The 18,737-nt window shown below is 47.4% G+C and overlaps 1 protein-coding gene across 1 annotated transcript; it reads left to right on the top strand.

Moving 5' to 3' along the window:
• Positions 1-3,411: 3,411 nt before the first annotated feature.
• On the top strand, positions 3,412-16,859 carry USP30 (ubiquitin specific peptidase 30). Its single transcript, XM_080979238.1, has 13 exons — positions 3,412-3,563; positions 4,323-4,432; positions 5,660-5,839; positions 7,271-7,374; positions 8,537-8,635; positions 9,224-9,266; positions 9,797-9,888; positions 10,395-10,454; positions 10,575-10,661; positions 11,643-11,720; positions 14,158-14,341; positions 15,363-15,471; positions 15,838-16,859. Exons 1-13 carry the CDS (start codon positions 3,484-3,486, stop codon positions 16,100-16,102), a joined length of 1,491 nt encoding a protein of 496 aa, XP_080835364.1. The 5' UTR covers positions 3,412-3,483; the 3' UTR covers positions 16,103-16,859.
• The last annotated feature ends 1,878 nt before the right edge of the window (positions 16,860-18,737 follow it).

The raw sequence follows: 18,737 nt of genomic DNA, 5'->3' as shown, positions 1-18,737 counted from the left end.
TGCAAACATGCCAGATCCTGTCCATTCCAAATCCCCTCAGAAATTGTGGGGAACAAAAGATGATTTGCAGGGTGGTGGGGAGTTCACCTGTTTCTGGTGGTAAAGCCACCTTAGGTTAAAAATCCTGGCTGCTGGGATGAAAATAGGTGTAAAAACCAGCAGAGAGTGAAACAGAAGCCAACAGAAGGAAGCAGCAGGAACCTTGTATATAAAAGAAATACGCAACACATAGCACTTTATGGGGTGTTTTGAGAGGGCAAGAGCTGCTAGTGACTAAAGGCCTTGAATGACGTGCATTTTCTCCAGCCCTCTGAGAACTAATTACTGGATTGACCTTGATGGCTCTTTCAAAACAGCTTTCTGGTATTTCTGGTGTTGTGGCTGAACTTCACTAGCTTTGTGGAATAGTGTCTGTTGAACAGGTGTTTGAGAGGTTATGAGCAGCTGGATGGGGGGGCAGGGTGTGGGAGAGAACCCACCGAGGCAGTGGGAGTGCAGCCAGGTAATCTTACATCCTGGGCCCCTTTAGAAGGCATGCACATTGCTGCAGTTGTGAAGCACACAATTATCATTTGTCTTCTCCCCCTCCACACTTCACAGCTGCTTCTACATTCCTGATACATTAGAGCAAACAAAGACAGTTTTCGAATGCTGATAAAAAAGGAAATAGTTTGAGCGTGTGGTGTGTGTGAAGGAGGAATTGGAGGTGCACAAGAAAGGTCTGTGTTAGTGAGTCTGTTATGGCTGTTACATAGTTGCTGGCACCTGTCTGTCTTGGACTTCACTCCAGGGGTGAAGTCAAACCACTGCGTCAGCAGCACTCAAGTGACCTCCCTGGGGCGCAAGCCTGAGCAGTGTGGATGGAGGTCTTGGGCTGCCCAGATGACCAGATCCCCCCCTCCGCCTTGCTGATGTGGTCCAATTCCAAAGAAGGGCAGTGCCAAAGAATGCTCCAACTACCGCACAATTGCACTCATTTCACATGCTAGCAAGGTTATGCTTAAAATTCTACAAGGTAGGCTCAAGCAGTATGTGGACCGAGAACTCCCAGAAGTGCAAGCTGGATTTCGAAGAGGCAGAGGAACCAGAGACCAAATTGCAAACATGCGCTGGATTATGGAGAAAGCTAGAGAGTTCCAGAAAGACATCTACTTCTCCTTCATTGACTATGCAAAAGCCTTTGACTGTGTTGACCACAGCAAACTATGGCAAGTTCTTAAAGAAATGGGAGTGCATGATCACTTCATCTGTCTCCTGAGAAATCTCTGTGTGGGACAAGAAGCTACAGTTAGAACTGGATATGGAACAACTGATTGGTTCAAAATTGGGAAAGGAGTATGACAAGGCTGTATAGTGTCTCCCTTCTTATTTAACTTATATGCAGAATTCATCATGCGAAAGGCTGGGCAGGATGAATCCCAAGCCGGAATTAAGATTGCCAGAAGAAATATCAACAACCTCAGATATGCAGATGACACAACCTTGATGGCAGAAAGTGAGGAGGAATTAAAGAACCTTTTAATGAGGGTGAAAGAGGAGAGCGCAAAATATGGTTTGAAGCTCAACATCAAAAAAACGAAGATCATGGCCACAGGTCCCATCACCTCCTGGCAAATAGAAGGGGAAGAAATGGAGGCAGTGAGAGATTTTACTTTCTTGGGCTCCATGATCACTGCAGATGGTGACAGCAGTCACAAAATTAAAAGACGCCTGCTTCTTGGGAGAAAAGCAATGACAAACGTAGACAGCATCTTAAAAAGCAGAGACATCACCTTGCCAACAAAGGTCCGTATAGTAAAAGCTATGGTTTTCCCAGTAGTGATGTATGGAAGTGAGAGCTGGATCGCCGAAGAATGGATGCTTTTGAATTATGGTGCTGGAGGAGACTCTTGAGAGTCCCATGGACTGCAAGAAGATCAAACCTCTCCATTCTGAAGGAAATCAGCCCTGAGTGCTCACTGGAAGGACAGATCGTGAAGCTGAGGCTCCAATACTTTGGCCACCTCATGAGAAGAGAAGACTCCCTGGAAAAGACCCTGATGTTGGGAAAGATGGAGGGCACAAGGAGAAGGGGACGACAGAGGACAAGATGGTTGGATAGTGTTCTTGAAGCTACCAGCATGAGTTTGACCAAACTGCGGGAGGCAGTGGAAGACAGAAGTGCCTGGCGTGCTCTGGTCCAGGGGGTCACAAAGAGTCGGAAACTAGTAAACAACAACAACCACCTTTCTACCAAGGCACATGAAGCGGTTTATGTAGGAAGCCCCCAGCCCCCTATTGTCTAGGAATCAGCAGCTGCTGTTAATTAAGGGTTATTGTCAGCTCTGATGTTAAGTATCAGCTCTACTCTACTGTTTAATATAGTTAATTGTATTTGTTGCTTGATTTTATTTATTGCCTTCCTCCTGCCAATGTGGTTTACAATTTTAAAAAATTGACTCAAGCAGATGGTGCAGCACATTCTTGAGTTTACTTCAGGCCACAGCTTTCTCGCTTGTGCCATCCCAATGGTTCCCTCTTTGTTGCATTCTTCTTGTTTTAAATTGAATTTTACTATGTCTTTGCCCAATAAGACGACAGGCCATTTAAAGTCTACAACACTTAACAAATATTATGCATGTGGCTTGTTATTCATAAGGAGCGTTGCCTATTTACTGCCCGATTCTACTCAAAAGCAAGCCCCTTTTGAATTCACTAGGACCTTACTCCCAAGTAAAATGTATTTTATGTTTTTTTCTGTTTTGTTTAAAGTGCTTTGCCTTTTTCTCTCTCTTTCTCCTCGGGCGCATTTAAACTAACACAGGCAAATCAGGAAGGCTTTTTGCTTTCCTCTTTTCCCCTCGGGAATATATGGAGAACAATTAAAATCAAGGGTGAAGGACAGGGCCGGATTTAGGTTTGATGAGGCCCTAAGCTACTGACGGTAATGGGGCCCTTTATATGTCCAGCTGTCCTTTGTCAACAACAAATTGTTGCTGTTTTTTATGTTGAATATATGCTATTTGGTAATTTATGGACGTAATAGGTATCTAAAGCCATTTGCACGTAACAAAATATGTATTTTATCAAAGTAATTGTTGAACTGAAATACAATTAAGAAGAAGTATATTAATAGTGAAATACAATTAAGAAGTATATTAATAGTGAAATAATTATTATGTAGGTTTTATTTGTTTTTTATTTTATATTTTGGAAGTGTACATCCAAGTTTTTTCCCCCTTTAATTTTTTGGGGGCCCGAAGCTACAGCTTGCTTGGCTTATTCGTAGACCCGCTTGTCTTTGTGCCACGGAACCCTCTGCGCGGGGCGCGGGCGGCGGGCGGGAGCCTCAGAGCGGCGCACGCCTTAGCAACCAAGGGCGCGCGGAGAGCGGGGGGCGGGCCCGTTGCTGGGGAGGTCCGGCTGCCCCGCTTCCGTCCCGCGCCGTCTCCCTTCCCCGCGCGCCTGACGCCTTTGGTTCCGCCCGGGGCGCTTCGGGGCGGGATGCTGCTGAGCCGCCGCGGGGTGGAGGAGCTCGGCAGGAGGGCGGCCAGGCGGCTCTTCCGGGCCGGAGGGGCGGCCAGGTCAGTCGGCGGGGGCGGGGGCGCTGGAAGCAAGATGCTGGTCTGGATCCAGGAGGCCCCGCGGGGTTCAGGGGCAGCATCCCGCTTCTGCTTCGTCGCCGCCGCCGCCGCTTTCTGCGTTTATCTCCCGCCTTTCCCCGGCCCCGTCTCCCCCTCCTCATTTAATCCCCTGAGAGAAGGCCGCGACTGGCCTCCGAGGTCACCCGGGGATCTTCATGATGGCCGAGTGGGGGAGTCCAAGTCAAGAATATCAGCATTATCTGATTACCAAGTATAGTTCCAGATTTGCCAGGATTGTCATGAGGGTTGTATTGAAAATGATGGTTCCCTTTCATATGCAATAAAGGAATGTCAAATCATATAAAAAGTGTCCTTGCCAAAATCTCAAATAATGTGTATCCCCCCCGCCCCCAATTATAGCTCTGCAGTCGTACCTTGGTTGTTGAATGCCTTGGTACGCGTCCGTTTTGGCTCCCGAACACTGCAAACCCAGAAGTGAGTGTTCTGGTTTGTGAACGTTCTTTGGAAGCCGGACATCTGATGTGGCTTCCGCGGCTTCCGACTGAGTGCAAGAAGCTCCTGCAGCCAATCGGAAGCTGTGCCTTGGTCTTCAAACATTTTTGGAAGTCGAACGGACTTCCAGAATGGATTCCATTTGACGACCAAGGTACTGACTGTATTCTGGAGTTCCAGTGTAATATTTTGGGCTGTTTGTTTACAGATGTATATTGGGTTCACCCCTCTCTCTTTTCTTCTTAGGTATAAAGTAATGAAGAATTGGGGAGTGATTGGTGGGATTGCAGCTGCTCTTGCTGCAAGCATCTATGTCTTATGGGGCCCCATCACAGAGAGAAAAAAACGCAGGAAAGGTAAATGAAAGAGAGACTAGGGAGGAGTGAGTGGGGCAGGTGAGTTTGCACCTTGCATCTCCTGATCCCAACAAAAAGAGTCTCATATAAATATTGGGGTCTTCCTTGGCCACTGAATCCCAACAGGAGAGCCCTTTTGTCTTTTTTGAAGGTGTGTTGTTGTGCTTAAAATGGCCAGTGGTGGCCATACAGAAAACTAAAACATAACTGAGGCCCTGTCTGCAGGATGATTGTCTTAAAATTAAAAACCTGAGGAAGGAAAGCAAAATGGAAGAAGACAGCAGTTGGGACTAAACAGAGTGAACAAATGCTTTTTGACACTCTAGAATCAAAAGCAGGAAGAAAGACTGATGTCAGGTGGAAGGGTTTCCAACTAAAACGGGGATGGGGGAAACTGGACCTTCAGGTGTTGTTGCCAACTCCCATCGTCCTGGCCACTGACCATGCTGATTGCAGTTGGAGACCAACAGCACCTGGAGGGCTGCAGATGTTCCCCATCCCTGAACTATAGGAGGATGCAGCTGATACGTGCAGAATGATGGGAGTGTAAACTGCAGGGATGGGGAACTTGAAGCCCTCCAAAGGTTTTTGTACTCCCAACTCCAATCAACCCCAGCAAGCATGGCCAGCACTCAGGGTTGATGGGAGTTGGAGTCCAGCAACATCTGGAGGGCTGCGGGTTCCCTTTGCTGGTAGAGAGAAAGAAGGGAAGATTAATAAAGAAGAGCAAGACCACAGAGATGTTTGGAAGTAAGTCCAAGAAGTTTAATTGGGAGCGGGAGGGCGGGGAGTGCAAATGGAGGAATAAGGTCAGAACAACATGCAGAAAAATTGTTTGTTTATTAAATTCATTGGGAGCTTGTTTACCAAGATAACTCAACACTACTTGCAATGTAATAAAGGAAACATATACATTAAAACCAGCATAAAAGAAAAACAAAGAAAAATCTAAAAGACAATCCTATTTTTAAAAGGCAGGATTAAAACATTCCACCTACTCCAGGAGACCACATATAATTAAGAGCCAAGGGGCTGGTGGAAAAGGAGTGTTTCTGTCTCCTGCCTAGAGCTGTGTGATGATGGTGTCAGGCGAGGCATTCTGCAAATGACAGGACAAGGAGCAGCATTTAGGGCAGGGCAGAGCAGAGGTACTGGAGAGTAAAAGCAGGAAGGCTGTGTTCAGAAGGTTGCAGCAATTGCAGTGATGTATTCCCCCCCCCCCCCCAGGGCTAGTGCCAGGTCTTCTCAACCTGGGAAACACATGCTTCATGAACTCACTTCTCCAGGGGCTGTCTGCTTGTCCGTCCTTCATCAAGTGGCTGGAAGGATTCACTGTTCAGTACCAGGTCAGCCAGAGTGAGACGTCTGGGAAGTATTTGTCCCTGACCTTGCTCCACCTCCTGAAAGGTAAAGGTCCTTTTGTGTTATTTTGGGTGCATAACACAAAGCATAAAGCAAGCCACTTCTTTTCCTTTTATCAAGCACAGTGGAACCTCAGTTGTCAAACACTTCAGAAGTCGAACGTTTTGACTTTTGAATGCCGACAAACCGGAAGTGAATGCTGCTGTTTTCGAACGCACCTTGGAAGTCAAATGGCTTCCAAGGTGCATTTCTCCATTTTTAATGGCTTTTGCTGACCTCCCATTGTGCCTCAGTTGTCAAATGTTGTGGAAGTTGAACGGTCTCCCAGAACGGATTACGTCTGACAACCGAGGTTCCACTATATGTCTTAATTTAATTTGTTACATAAGTAGAGAAAACAGTTGCAAACCTCAAAACAAGAAAACAGTGTTTAAAAAAGAACAATAGACTAAAGGTAAACAGTACAGGGGACCTACAAATACTTAGCATCACATACCTTATGGGAAAAAGCACCTCCAAGCTAAGATTGTAAAATGAAGTACAAATATTATATGAGATATACAGTGGTACCTCGGGTTACATACGCTTCAGGTTACAGACTCCGCTAACCCAGAAATAGTGCTTCAGGTTAAAAACTTTGCTTCAGGATGAGAACAGAAATCGTGCTCCGGTGGCGCGGCAGCAGCAGGAGGCCCCATTAGCTAAAGTGGTGCTTCAGGTTAAGAACAGTTTCAGGTTAAGTACGGACCTGCAACTGTAAGGGCTCACAGGATTAACTTTTGTTGCCTATCTGTTAGTCCTCACATCATAGGAATATAATTGTGTATGGTCATTCACAAGTATCAAGAATTTTTCCAAAACAGTCAATATGAACAACAATTTCTGTCCAAACAGAAGACACCACAGGACATCCCCACAAGAGGCATTATAAGTATTACATTACCAGCATCTATCTGAACTGCTCTGTTCTTTCCTATAAAGGTGCTATGGAGTCCAATACATCTCTCATCATATTAGAACCCAGTGGTGTTATCCCATAAAGCTCAATGCTGGAAGATTCAGGACAGACAAAAGGAGATGATTCTCCACACAGTTAAACTTCTGGAATTTGCTCCCACTGGTTGTAGTGATGGCCACCAAATTGCACAGCTTTAAAGGAGGATTTGGCAATTCACGGAGGATAAGGCTGTTAGTCAGGAAGACTGCTCTGCCTCCAGTCTTGGGTGGGGGCTGTGTGCCTCAAGTACTGGCTGTTGGGGAGCATGAGTGGGGAGAGGGCAGTTGTGCTGGTGTCCCACTTGGAGGCTTCCCAAAGGCCACTGTGGAAAGAAGAATGCTGGGCAAGATGGTTTTACTTAATTCCGTTTACACAAGTGGAGAGAACGTTCTGTACAATAAGAGGAATGTATGTTTAGGATGAGTGAATTCATTTCTGTGCGTGGTCTGCATTGACTATTTTGTGTTTGATGCATTCAGCTTTATCCTGCCAAGAGGTGACTGAAGATGACTTCCTGGATGCAAGCTGCTTGTTGGAGGTCCTGAGGATGTACAGGTGGCAGATCTCCTCTTTCGAAGAGCAGGTAGCTACCCAAGTGGTGTAAGGCACCAGAGTATGCTTCTCTGTTGCTGTTGTTTTCTACAGCCTTGACATCTGGCACATAACAAGCAAAAGCCAGCTGCTGGGGGACACGAGCGGGAGAGGACTATTGCTCTCTCATCTCTTACTTGCAGCCTTTCCAGATACTTCCCAGAGGCATTTGGTTGGTCACTGTCGGAAGGAGGTTGCTGGACGAGATGGGCCTTTGGTCTGATCCAGCAGGGCTCTTGTGTTACGTTAAAGAATTGTGGCTTTGTTTACAGCAGACATGGGGAGCCTGCTGCCCTCCAGATTTTAGTGGATCACATCACCCATGATGGCTGGGACTGATGGGAGTTGGAATCAGCAGCCCCTGGAGGGCCACTGGTTCTTCACCCTTGATTTATGGCATTCCCAGTTTTATTTTAACTGCTTTGCGCTGCCTTTTTAAGTGGGTGGGAAAAGGTCTGAATACTCACTGCAAGGGTGGGGAACCTGTGGTCTGAATGCAGACCTTAAGACCCCCATGTCTGGCCTTCAGGACTCTCCCCAGACCTCACCCCACTTCTGCCCTCCTCCACACACCCCTTGAGTACTTTTGAAACTTGCTGAAGGCTGTGTGAAAGCCAACCATCCCCACTCGGTGCACAAAGGAGACTGCCTGCCCGCTGCATCTCTGTCTGAGGCACAACTCTAGTGTTACCTTTTTTTAAATTCTTCTCCTGCATGCAGATATGTGGGAAGCCGCCTTATAGTGAGTCAGACTATTAGACCGCCCAGCTTTGCATTGTTGTCTTGGACAATCAGTGGTTCTCTGAGGTCAGAGGGAGGCCTTTCCCAGATCTGCCACCGCAGATCCCTTTGATGGGGGATGGCAAGTGTGAATCTGGGAACTTCTGCACACAAATCTGCTCAGTAGACATGAAATATATTTGAAAATTCATGAGATTTTCCCCCAACCTGCTGTGAAGGAACCCTGGCCTCTTGATCTTCCATGTTGCCTTGCTGAAGGTCCATCTAAAAATGCAAGCTGAATTTTCAGGATTCAATTTTTTTCTTGGGAGCTGCAAAAATGTACCTCAAGGGCAACATACATTCTCCCCTGTTGTCTACTTTTCTGGTGAGCTTGGCCTGGCATTCTGAGCTTTCTGGTGCTCTTTCGGTAGGATGCTCACGAGCTGTTCCATGTCCTCACCTCCTCGCTGGAAGATGAATGGGACCGCCAGCTGCGGGTCGTGCATCTGTTTGATGTGCATTCTCTGGAGGTGAGCACTCAGGAGACACGGGGGCTGCAAAGCAACCTTTCCTATAGGCAAGGTTGCAGCATTTGGGACTTTTCATCTAGAGAAAAGGTGAGTAAGAGGTGACATGGAAGTTTATAAAATTAGTTGGAGGCAGCAAGGCTTCTGAATACCAGTTGCTGGAAACCACAGAAGGGGAGAGGACTCTTGTGCTCCTTTGGGTTTTCCAAAAGAGGCATCTGGTTGGCCGCTGTGAGAACAAGATGTTGGACTAGGTGAGCCTCCATTGGCCTGATCCAGCAGGCTCCTATTATGTTCTTATAATTTGGTGGGCTGCCCAGCTGAAGAGACCTACGTAAGATTCTGCTTTTAAGCTGTTTTTTCAAAGTTGTGCTTCCCTGTACTGCCCGGAGTGGTATTCAGCCAAGTATAATTCCGAATGGACTCACTGAAGTTAATTAACATTAGGCCCATCAGTGTCAAGGATCTACTCTTGAGTATAACTGAGTTGGATACCACCCTTGTCACTTAAGTGTGCAATAGTAAAGATATCACCATGTGGAAAGTGTTTTCTTTTTTAAAACTAACTTTATTTTGTATTTGTCTGTATAGAAGCCAGAAATTCTACAAAAGCAAATATGCTCCAGGACAAGAGGTAAACACACTTTTCTGATTTGGTGAAATGTAGCAGATACTGTTTGTACTACTGATATAAAAACCCAAACACCTTTGGGCTATGGCCTGATTTTGTTGTCTGCATGGGGCGACTGTGACAGGAGCTGAAAGAGTGTCTGGCTATTGGAATCACTCTTTAACCTTGTCTAATGACATTATTAAATTTGTGTAGCACCCTTCATTCGCAGATCTCAGTGTGCTTCACAACATAAAATTGCAATATAAAAACCACAAAATACTTAGTAAAAATAAGAACAACAAACCAATACACGCCCCCCAAACACATTTAAAAGGGCATCGCATGTCTATTGGCCAAAGGCCTTGTTGAAGAGGAACGTTTTTGCCCGGCACCTAAAGTCTTTAAACTAGCCTAATGGTTTCCCTATGGTGCTATTGCAGTCTTCCCTATCCTGGTGTTTCCAGATACAAGATTATCAGGAGGGCACCAGTCACAGTGTCTGGCAAAACAATAGAAGAGTCAGACGGAACAACCTTTATTTTGGTTTGTAGGGCCTCCTCCTGTGTTGAGTCACTGGAAGCTGCAGCATCCTTTTCATGGCAGGTTAACGAGCAACATGGTCTGCAAGCATTGCAAACACCAGGTCCGTAAGTCTGTGTGAGAGAAAGGCATACAGATTGCAGGAAATCAATGGGCGGGTGGAGCTGAGACCCAGGGAGGACCGAGTCACTTCCCATGTAGATGGGCTGAAGATGAGCTGCCAAGGGGGTGACCCTCTGCTCCCCACAACTGAGACTATTCTTTGGGGGGTGTTATTGCTTCCAGGATGGGCAGCCTGCTTTGAAGAGTTGTTGTCCTTGGTAGTGCTTTAGTGCAGGAGAGGGGAGCCTCTTTAAATGTCAGGTGGGGTTGGTGGGGCACATTCCAGTGGTGGGAAGGGGTAGAAGGTAAGGTTGGCGGAGTTGTGTATGTGACTCTGCTCTTTCATACGGCAGGGTTCATTTCCAAAGGGTTTCATAGACCTCCCCCCATCTCTTTATTATCTGCCCAGGCAGGCAAAGAGCATCATCGTGAAAGTTGGGGGGAGCGAGAAGTAAGGTGTTTACGTTATAAATCCTCGTTGAGACATTTGGGCTCTTTTTCTTTCAGAGTCCCCTCAGATACGACACTTTTGACAGCCTTTCCCTGAGCATCCCTGCCACCGTGTGGGTAAGGCACCCTCCTGTGGGAATCCCTTGCAGCTGCCCAAGCACAGCCCTTTTCTGACTCACGGGGTTTAAGGAAGTGTGCCAACACTTCCTGTTTTACTCCCCCACCCCTCCTCCACAGGGCCACCCACTGACCCTGGACCAGTGCCTCCACCACTTCATCTCCACCGAGTCAGTCAAGGACGTCTTGTGTGACAATTGCACAAAAGTAAGTCTCTTGATTGCAGTGACCCCCTCCCCTGGTGCATTTGGTGCAGATTAATTGCCCCTTGATACATCTGAAAGATGCTTTTATTTCCTAGGTACTCCATTCTCTTCCTGGTCCTCTTGTGGGCTTAGAAACAGGATGGTTGGGGTTTTTTGTGTTTCTGGCTGATGTTGTGGATCTTGAAGTTGCAGAAGATGCTGCGCCCCATTCATGGTTTTTGTGGGGAGCCTTTTCTGTTGCAGGGACTATGACCCACCTGCGGCTCTTAGAATGGCTGACAACCCTTCCATGGTCTTACTCTAGGCACCATCCTGGTTTTTCGATGTGGGTAAGCTGCCCATGGTTCGAAAGACCAGCTTAAAGGATTCTCCCCCACCTCCAAATAAAGCTTAAAATGCAAAATTTGCAGTGCTTGTGAATTATGCCATCTGCTTCAGGACTGCTATACCTGGATACATCAAATGTAGTACATTTAGTAAGTAGTACAGTATGATCGCATCTTGCACAGGGAAGGGGCATGTATGCCAAAACATGTATACTCAAACCTCCCCTGTGCAACCATCCTTATTTTATGGAGCTGGTGTACCAGGCAGGACTCCCACCCACCCCCAAACAGAACCTGGGCTCTGCGATGCTCTTGCGAGAGCTTGCAAAAACTTGGGCAGCCCCATGAGATGTTGCAAGAGCATCCCAGAGCCTGCACACTGAGCAGGACTTGCCTGATAAGCAAGGCAGAGAGCTTCAAAGCTCTTGATGAGCTGGGAAAACCCAGCACAAAGGGCCTTTTAAGCTCTCTGCCTTGTGTGCAATTTATTTGCGCAACTTCAGCTGGCCAGCTTTCAACTGCACAAGGTTGAAATTGCGCAAGTTAATTACAGGTAAAATGTGATCATACTATAGATTTCTCAGAGTGGTCTGTGCCTGTACCATACGTGGTTGGTTTATAATTCATTTTGGCTTCCTCCACCCACCCACCCCCAGATTCAGGCCGAAGAAGGGACTGGGCAAATCATGGAGAACCAGAGAACAACATTTGTCAAACAGCTAAAACTGGGGAAGGTAAGAAAACCGTCTTAGCATGGAGTTTCCAAGATCACCATAAGAGCAGTTTCTTATTTTCTTTACCAAGAATCAAAATAATGTATGCAAACTACACCAAATTAGCAAAATGCTGTCAATAAATTCAGCCTGCTGCAATATCACACTTTATGCAGCTTGCCTTTTAAAATATAAGAGGGGAAAAAGAAAAGAAATAAAATGTTCCCCCTTCTTTGTTTACCAAATAAGATTCTCAACTTACTAAGTCAGTTCAAGTTTGAATTTCAAATCATTATAACATAATAATATATAATAATAATAATAATAATAATAATAATAATAATAATAATAATTTATTATTTATACCCCGCCCATCTGGCTGGGTATCCCCAGCCACTCTGGGCGGCTCCCAATCAAATATTAAAAACACAATATAGCATTAAACATTAAAAACATCCCTAAACAGGACTGCCTTCAAATGTTTTTTAAAAGTAGGATAGTTGCTTATTTCCTTGACATCTGATGGGAGGGCGTTCCACAGGGCAGGGGCCACTATCGAGAAGGCCCTCTGCCTGGTTCCCTGTAACCTCACATCTTGCAGTGAAGGAACTTCCTGAAGTCCCTCGGAGCTAGACCTCAGTGTCCGGGCTGAACGATAGGGGTGGAGACACTCCTTCAGGTATACAGGACCAAGGCTGTTCAGGGCTTTAAAGGTCAGCACCAACACTTTGAACTGTGCTCGGAAATGTACTGGGAGCCAATGCAGGTCTCTCAGGACCGGTTTTATATGGTCTTGGCGGTCACTCCCAGTCACCAGTCTAGCTGCCACATTCTGGATTAATTGCAGTTTCCGAGCCACCTTCAAAGATAGTCCCACGTAGAGCGCATTGCAGTAGTCCAAGCAGGAGATAACTAGAGCATGCACCACTCTGGCAAGATAGTTAGTGGGCAGGGAGGGTCTCAGCCTGCATACCAGATGGAGCTGCCCTGGACACAGAATTAACCTGCACCTCCATGGACACAGAATTGACCTGCACCTCCAATGACTCCCAGGCTGTGCACCTGGTCCTTCAGGGGCACAGTTACCCCATTCAAGACCAGGGAGTCCCCCACACCTGCCTGCCCCCGTCCCCCAAAAACAGTACTTCTGTCTTGTCAGTATTCAACCTCAATCTGTTAGCCGCCATCCATCCTCCAACCGCCTCCAGGCACTCACACAGGACCTTCACCACCTTCACTAGTTCCGATTTGAAAGAGAGGTAGAGCTGGGTATCATCTCCATACTGATGAACACCCAGCCGAAACCCCCTGATGATCTCTCCCAGCAGCTTCATGAAGATGTTAAAAAGCATGGGGGATAGGGCGGAACCCTGAGGCACCCCACAAGTGAGAGTCCAGGGGTCTGAACACTCATCCCCGAATACCACTTTCTGGACACGGCCCAGCATAAAGGAGTGGAACCACTGTATGGCAATGCCCCCAGCTCCCAGCCCCTCTAGACGGCCCAGAAGGATCTTATGGTCGATGGTATCAAAGGCCACTGAGAGATCCAGCAGATGAATAAATAAATGTACAGTGGTACCTCGGGTTAAGTATTTAATTCATGCTGGAGGTCCGTTCTTAACCTGAAACTGTTCTTAACCTGAAGTACCACTTTAGCTAATGGGGCCTCCCACTGCTGCTGCGCCGCTGGAGCATGATTTCTGTTCTCATCCTGAAGCAAAATTCTTAACCCGAGGTAATATTTCTGGGTTAGTGGTGTCTGTAACCTGAAGCGTATGTAACCCGAGGTACCACTGTAATCTTAAATGCTTCGGCAATGCATATATTTGTATGTATTAATATGGGCTACTAGTTGAAGAACTAAACAACTAGTCTTAAGTTTGGTGGTTTTGGAAACCTATAGAATTATTTGTTTTTCAAACACATCTGTAGTGCGTAACAGTGGTTTCTGTGGGCCTCCCCACCTGTGTGAGAAGCGATGGATAGCCAAAGGAACATAACCTGCCTTTGGGCTTTGTGCGAAAACCAACTTTCTGCTTGTGGTGCTTAGACTCCTAATTTCTGATTACATTTGTGCACATACGTCGACTTGCACACCATTCATTCCATGTCTGGAAAATTAGAAATACTGGTGGATTTTGAATAAAGCTTTTAAAGAGCGATTCAGTTTGGCATGGTTGGTGTTTCATTGGGTGGGAAGACCTTGCTTCAAACCCCTAGGCAGCTATGGCGGCCTACCATGCAAGATAGTTGTGGAGAAAATGGGGTAGTTCATGTATTCCGGAAACTAAGGAGGCAGAAGATTTGGCAGTTGTAGTCCAAAGCATCTAGAGAGCACAAGGTTGACGAAGGCAACAATCAAGCCTTCTGTGGCTTCTGTGCTGGAAACCCTCTGCCTCTATGGCGTAACTAGGACAGCCACCTTCCCACCCCTTTCTTACATTTTGCTCCACAGCTACCTCAGTGTCTCTGTATCCACCTACAAAGGCTGAGCTGGTCCAACCATGGCATGCCCCTGAAACGAAACGAGCATGTGCAGTTTGGCGAGTTCCTCATCATGGATGTCTACAAGCACCGCTTCCCTGCCCAGAAACCCAACCCTGCAGGCAGCCCACAGGCATCACCGGACCCAAAAGCCGGTAGGCAAGCAAAGTGAATGAGGACTTGGAAGGGAGAGAGCCAGCAGGGGAGTTAGTCCTTGTGCTAAGCCAGCTCATTCCAGAAGCTAAGAGGTGAAGGACTGTGGAGGACTGTGGGTCAATATGATTGGCCCACCCTGGGCTCCTTATCATAGAATTGGAAGAGACCCTGAGGGTCATCTAGTCCAACCCCCTGCAGATGGCCATCCAACCTCTGCTGAGGGAGGTCATCCACTGTGAGAAGAGGGTGCTGGGCTAGATGGGCCACTGGCCTGATCCAGCAGGCTCTTCCTATACATAGGACCACGTCAACAAGGCTCCACCCATCTGCCCTCCACCAGATGTGGCATCTAACCTCAGCTATGGGGCAGGTCAAGGCGTACGTGTGTGTTTATATTGGAATTGACAATTGGGCTGGCCAGCCAGATCTAGCTTTATGCCAGTCTCAGATATGAAAAGGTTTAATGTCCACCTCCATGTGGCTTGCCTGGGAAAGATGTGTGGACAAGATTCTCTTCCAGCTAGAACTAAGAGGGCTTGTGTGGGGCCCATTTCTGGCCCTGCTCTGTGTCTGGAGGGAATGTGATCTTGCCTGGACAGAGAGGGCTATGTGTAGAAACCTAACTTTTCCATGGCTGGAATGGAGCCAACTGTGCAAAGGTAAAGGAACATCTGTTGCTGCACTCCCTTTCCCATCTGCTCTCCGCATTGCTAGCAAGCAGAAGGGAATGTGGCCCTCTGGCTAAAGGGTTGCCACCCCTGGTTTAAAGCCGCCTTGCAGCTCAGTCCAGAAAAGCAGTTTGTACCCCCACAGAAGGATCAGTTTCCCTGCCTAGTTGCCTGGAGGCAATTCTTCGTCGCCATAGGAAAGCAGCCATGTAGCTGTTTACAAACCAACTTTCAGAGTTTTAAATAAAGGACACCGTACAAACCAGGCACAGGAGCATCCCCTTCTGTAATAAGCAAGCAACCAGTTTTAATAATAACAGCGATGCACTATGATTTGGGGGCTTTTTTGTAGATGTGGAACAGGCGGGCAACAACAAATCCTCTTTTATGAATGGTACCTGCTCTCCATCCTTCCTTACGTCCCCAGTAGCTTTCCCGTACATGACAGCACCTGACTGTAGGTAAGTAAGAACATTTGAAACTACTTCTAACTTTTCCCGGAGTGACCAGTAAATCTCCAGAGTCGTTCTAATGTTCCATCATGCCACTGATATTTTCTGTTGGCTGTCTGGGTCTCCCGTATCAAAAGTGCAGTGAAATCCTGACCTATTCAGGCCCAGCACACGTTTGCCCGCTTGGTTTATCTCAAGTCTGGATGCTGCTACAGCAGCATGGAAAGCAATTTGCAAATGGAGCCGTTGCTGCTTAACAAGGCTGGGTCCCCTAGTAGTCCACTCCGTAGAATGCTCTTGCTCATGGCAATACAAAGGGCACCATTGCTGCCTTGGACTAAACCAGCCTTCCTGTGTTTTTCCTTCATTTGGCAGTTCTCCATCATATCTGTACCGCCTGATGGCCGTTGTGGTCCACCATGGGGACATGCAGTCAGGACACTTTGTCACGTATCGCCGATCTCCACCGACTTGCAAAAGCATGCTAGCCACCAGCAACCAGTGGTTGTGGATTTCAGATGATGTGGTGCACAAGACCACGTTGCAGGAAGTCCTTTCATCCAGCGCCTATTTACTCTTTTACGAACGTGTCCACTCTAGACGGCAGCGCCAAAGCCAGGAGCATCGAGCTGAGGAGTGAAATGAATGCAGGTCCAGCTGGTGTGCTTTTCTGAGGACAATGGCACACCCTCTGTCTTGCCATGCAAACGTCTTCCCCTACCTATAAACTCCTGGTCAGTGGTCTGTGTTTGCGTGGCAGGAACAAGCACTTTGTATCAAAACATTGTGCCCTCCCCTCACCCCCTGTGGCCATGCACAGCAGCATTAGAAAAGTGTGTTTTAAGTGTTAATAATCTTCTCAGCAGACTTAAAGACCTTCTAGCATCCCACTTCCTGTGTTGTGATGGAATTTCTTTGTGCTAATCAGTCAGATGAGCAGTTGCAAAGAAGAGAACCTACAAGTGCCTTGATCGTATTTTGAATCCAGACAGAACTGGCTGTGTCAAGCGGGTGGACGGGGGACTTACCACGTGGCTGCTTACCTAAAATTCCCAAGGGGGAGCAGGCGGTGGTGTGAGAATGCGTGACTTGGCTGTGTAGCTGGGAATCTACTGCTGACTCTTCATGGGGCAGCCTCAAGTATGTGTGTGCAAGAGAAAAGCAGAAAGTGTCCAGTTTCTTTCTGCCTTCAGTGATGTTTTAATGACTTTGTCAAAACGATGATGCAATGAGCTGATAATTATGTCCCATTTTCTCTTGAGAGTCCAGCTTGGCAAGGAATGGAACAGCTTTTCCTGTTTCTGGGTGGTTCTATCACCATCCCAGGAAAAACCCTCCTCTGTGTCTTGATTTGAAGTCTTCAAACTTTTGTACAGAATAAACCTGTTTCTGCCAAATGTAGACTGCTGTTTTTGCTTAAACAGTTTTGTGTTGGTATAAGTGAAAACCTGTTCATGTCTATGTGAACTGGTTTTGTTGCTGCATAAAACTAGTTTAAAAGGACCCTGGCTTGGTACTAATAAACACAGGTGTGTCACGCACCCTAAAGAGAACACCCCAGTGTTGACAACTGCGATGGTTATTATTCTCTGCCCTTATGCTACCCTGCATCCCTGGCCTTAGCACCTGTAGTGGAAGCACAGTCTGCCAGAAACTCTCAGGCTAGGATTTGTGGCAATTATTCTTTCTCCTTCAAAGTGCTGTAGTTTACAAGCACAATGACTCTCATGGGCAGCAATTAGTCACAATAGGATCTTGGATTTACTACTCATTTCAATACCATGTGGCAGAAAATCTACCAGTCTGCTTTTCAAGGAGCTGTATATTTTAACTTTTGCCTTTTGGCTATGAGAAGTTTCCTTTGTGCTGCCAGAGTGAACTTCTGCTTCACAGCCCTGAGAGGTCATAGGCCCAGCCTTAGCTTCCTATGGCTATTTCATGACTTGCAAAGTCAGTAAATATAGGACTAGGTATCCAGGAGTCACCCACACCCCTCTCCCCTTTTCTGAGGCTCAGAAATTGCCCCAAGGGCTCCCCAGAGTGGGTTGGTTATGGTGGCATGTATCATGCTTCCATTAACCTTTGTAACAGGCAGGAAACGAGCTATTTCTTTCCCGCCTGTGGTCATCTGCCATGGCTGTTTCCATAACTGAGTCCTTAACAACCAAAAGAACCAGGAAGGCTGCTCTATACAGTATCACTGGAGTGTAAGCCTGAAGCTAAGATGCCACTTTTGCCTTTATCTTGCTGTACAGCACTATGGGTTGTAGCCAACTATGTCCTACTCAGAGGAGACCCCTGGAAATCGATGTCCATTAGTCATGAGCTTTAACTTACCATATTTTTCGCACTATAGGGCGCACCAAAGAGCAGAGTACAGGCTGCGCACAACCTCTCCCTGCCGGAGGGGTTGCGCGCAGCTATGGCACAAGCCAAGGCAGCGAGCAGGATGGATCCCGCTCGCTGTTTTGGCTTCCTCTTTAGCCCCGCGCAACCTCTCCTTGCCGGGAGATGCTATGCAGGGCTAAAGAAGCCATAGCCCCGTGCAGCCTCTCCTTGCCGGAGGGGTTGCGCGCAGCTATGGAGCAAGCCAAGGCAGCGAGCGGGATGGATCCCGCTCGCTGTTTTGGCTTCCCCTTTAGCCCCGTGCAGCCTCTCCTTGCCGGGAGACGCTGTGCCCGGCTTTCCTGGCTTTACTGGGAGGTGGGGAGATTCCCTCACCTCTCCCAAAAGCCCGCAGAAGCCGCGCAACCCCTTTAAAGAGATCGCGGCTTCTCCTGGCTTTTCTGGGAGGTGGGAGAAGGGACTGATGCGGCCAGTCAGTCCCTTCTTCCTCCTGTGGAAAAGCCCGCAAGAGCGCACGGAGCTTGTGTGTGGCTCTTGGGGGCTTTCCCCTCCTGCCACCCCCCTGCATTCGCTCCATAGGACGCACACACATTTTCCCTTGCTTTTTAGGAGGGAAAAAGTGCGTCCTTTGGTGCAAAAAATACGGTAAATGGGACTGTAAGTAGATATAGCACCAGCTACGATCAGAAGGTCGGCAGTTCAAATCCCCGTGACGGGGTGAGCTCCTGTTGCTCGGTCCCTGCTCCTGCCAACCTAGCAGTTCGAAAGCACATCGAAGTGCAAGTAGATAAATAGGTACTGCTCCGGCGGGAAGGTAAACGGCGTTTCCATGTGCTGCTCTGGTTCGCCAGAAACAGCTTAGTCATGCTGGCCCCATGACCTGGAAGCTGTACGTCGGCTCCCTCAGCCAACTATGTCGTACTCAGAGG

The sequence above is a fragment of the Podarcis pityusensis genome (genome assembly GCF_964106645.2).
Source record: "Podarcis pityusensis genome assembly, chromosome: 13".
Taxonomy (NCBI): domain Eukaryota; kingdom Metazoa; phylum Chordata; class Lepidosauria; order Squamata; family Lacertidae; genus Podarcis; species Podarcis pityusensis.
The sequence above is the reverse complement of the archived record's forward strand: the minus strand, read 5'-3'. Positions and strand labels throughout refer to the sequence as shown.

Bases quoted from the DNA above. Each gene is read 5' to 3' on its own strand.
- USP30 (XM_080979238.1), top strand. From the start codon at position 3,484: ATGCTGCTGAGCCGCCGCGGGGTGGAGGAGCTCGGCAGGAGGGCGGCC. The intron at 11,721-14,157 runs GTAAGAAAACCG...TTTGCTCCACAG, and splicing joins AACAGCTAAAACTGGGGAAG to CTACCTCAGTGTCTCTGTAT. The intron at 14,342-15,362 runs GTAGGCAAGCAA...GCTTTTTTGTAG, and splicing joins ATCACCGGACCCAAAAGCCG to ATGTGGAACAGGCGGGCAAC.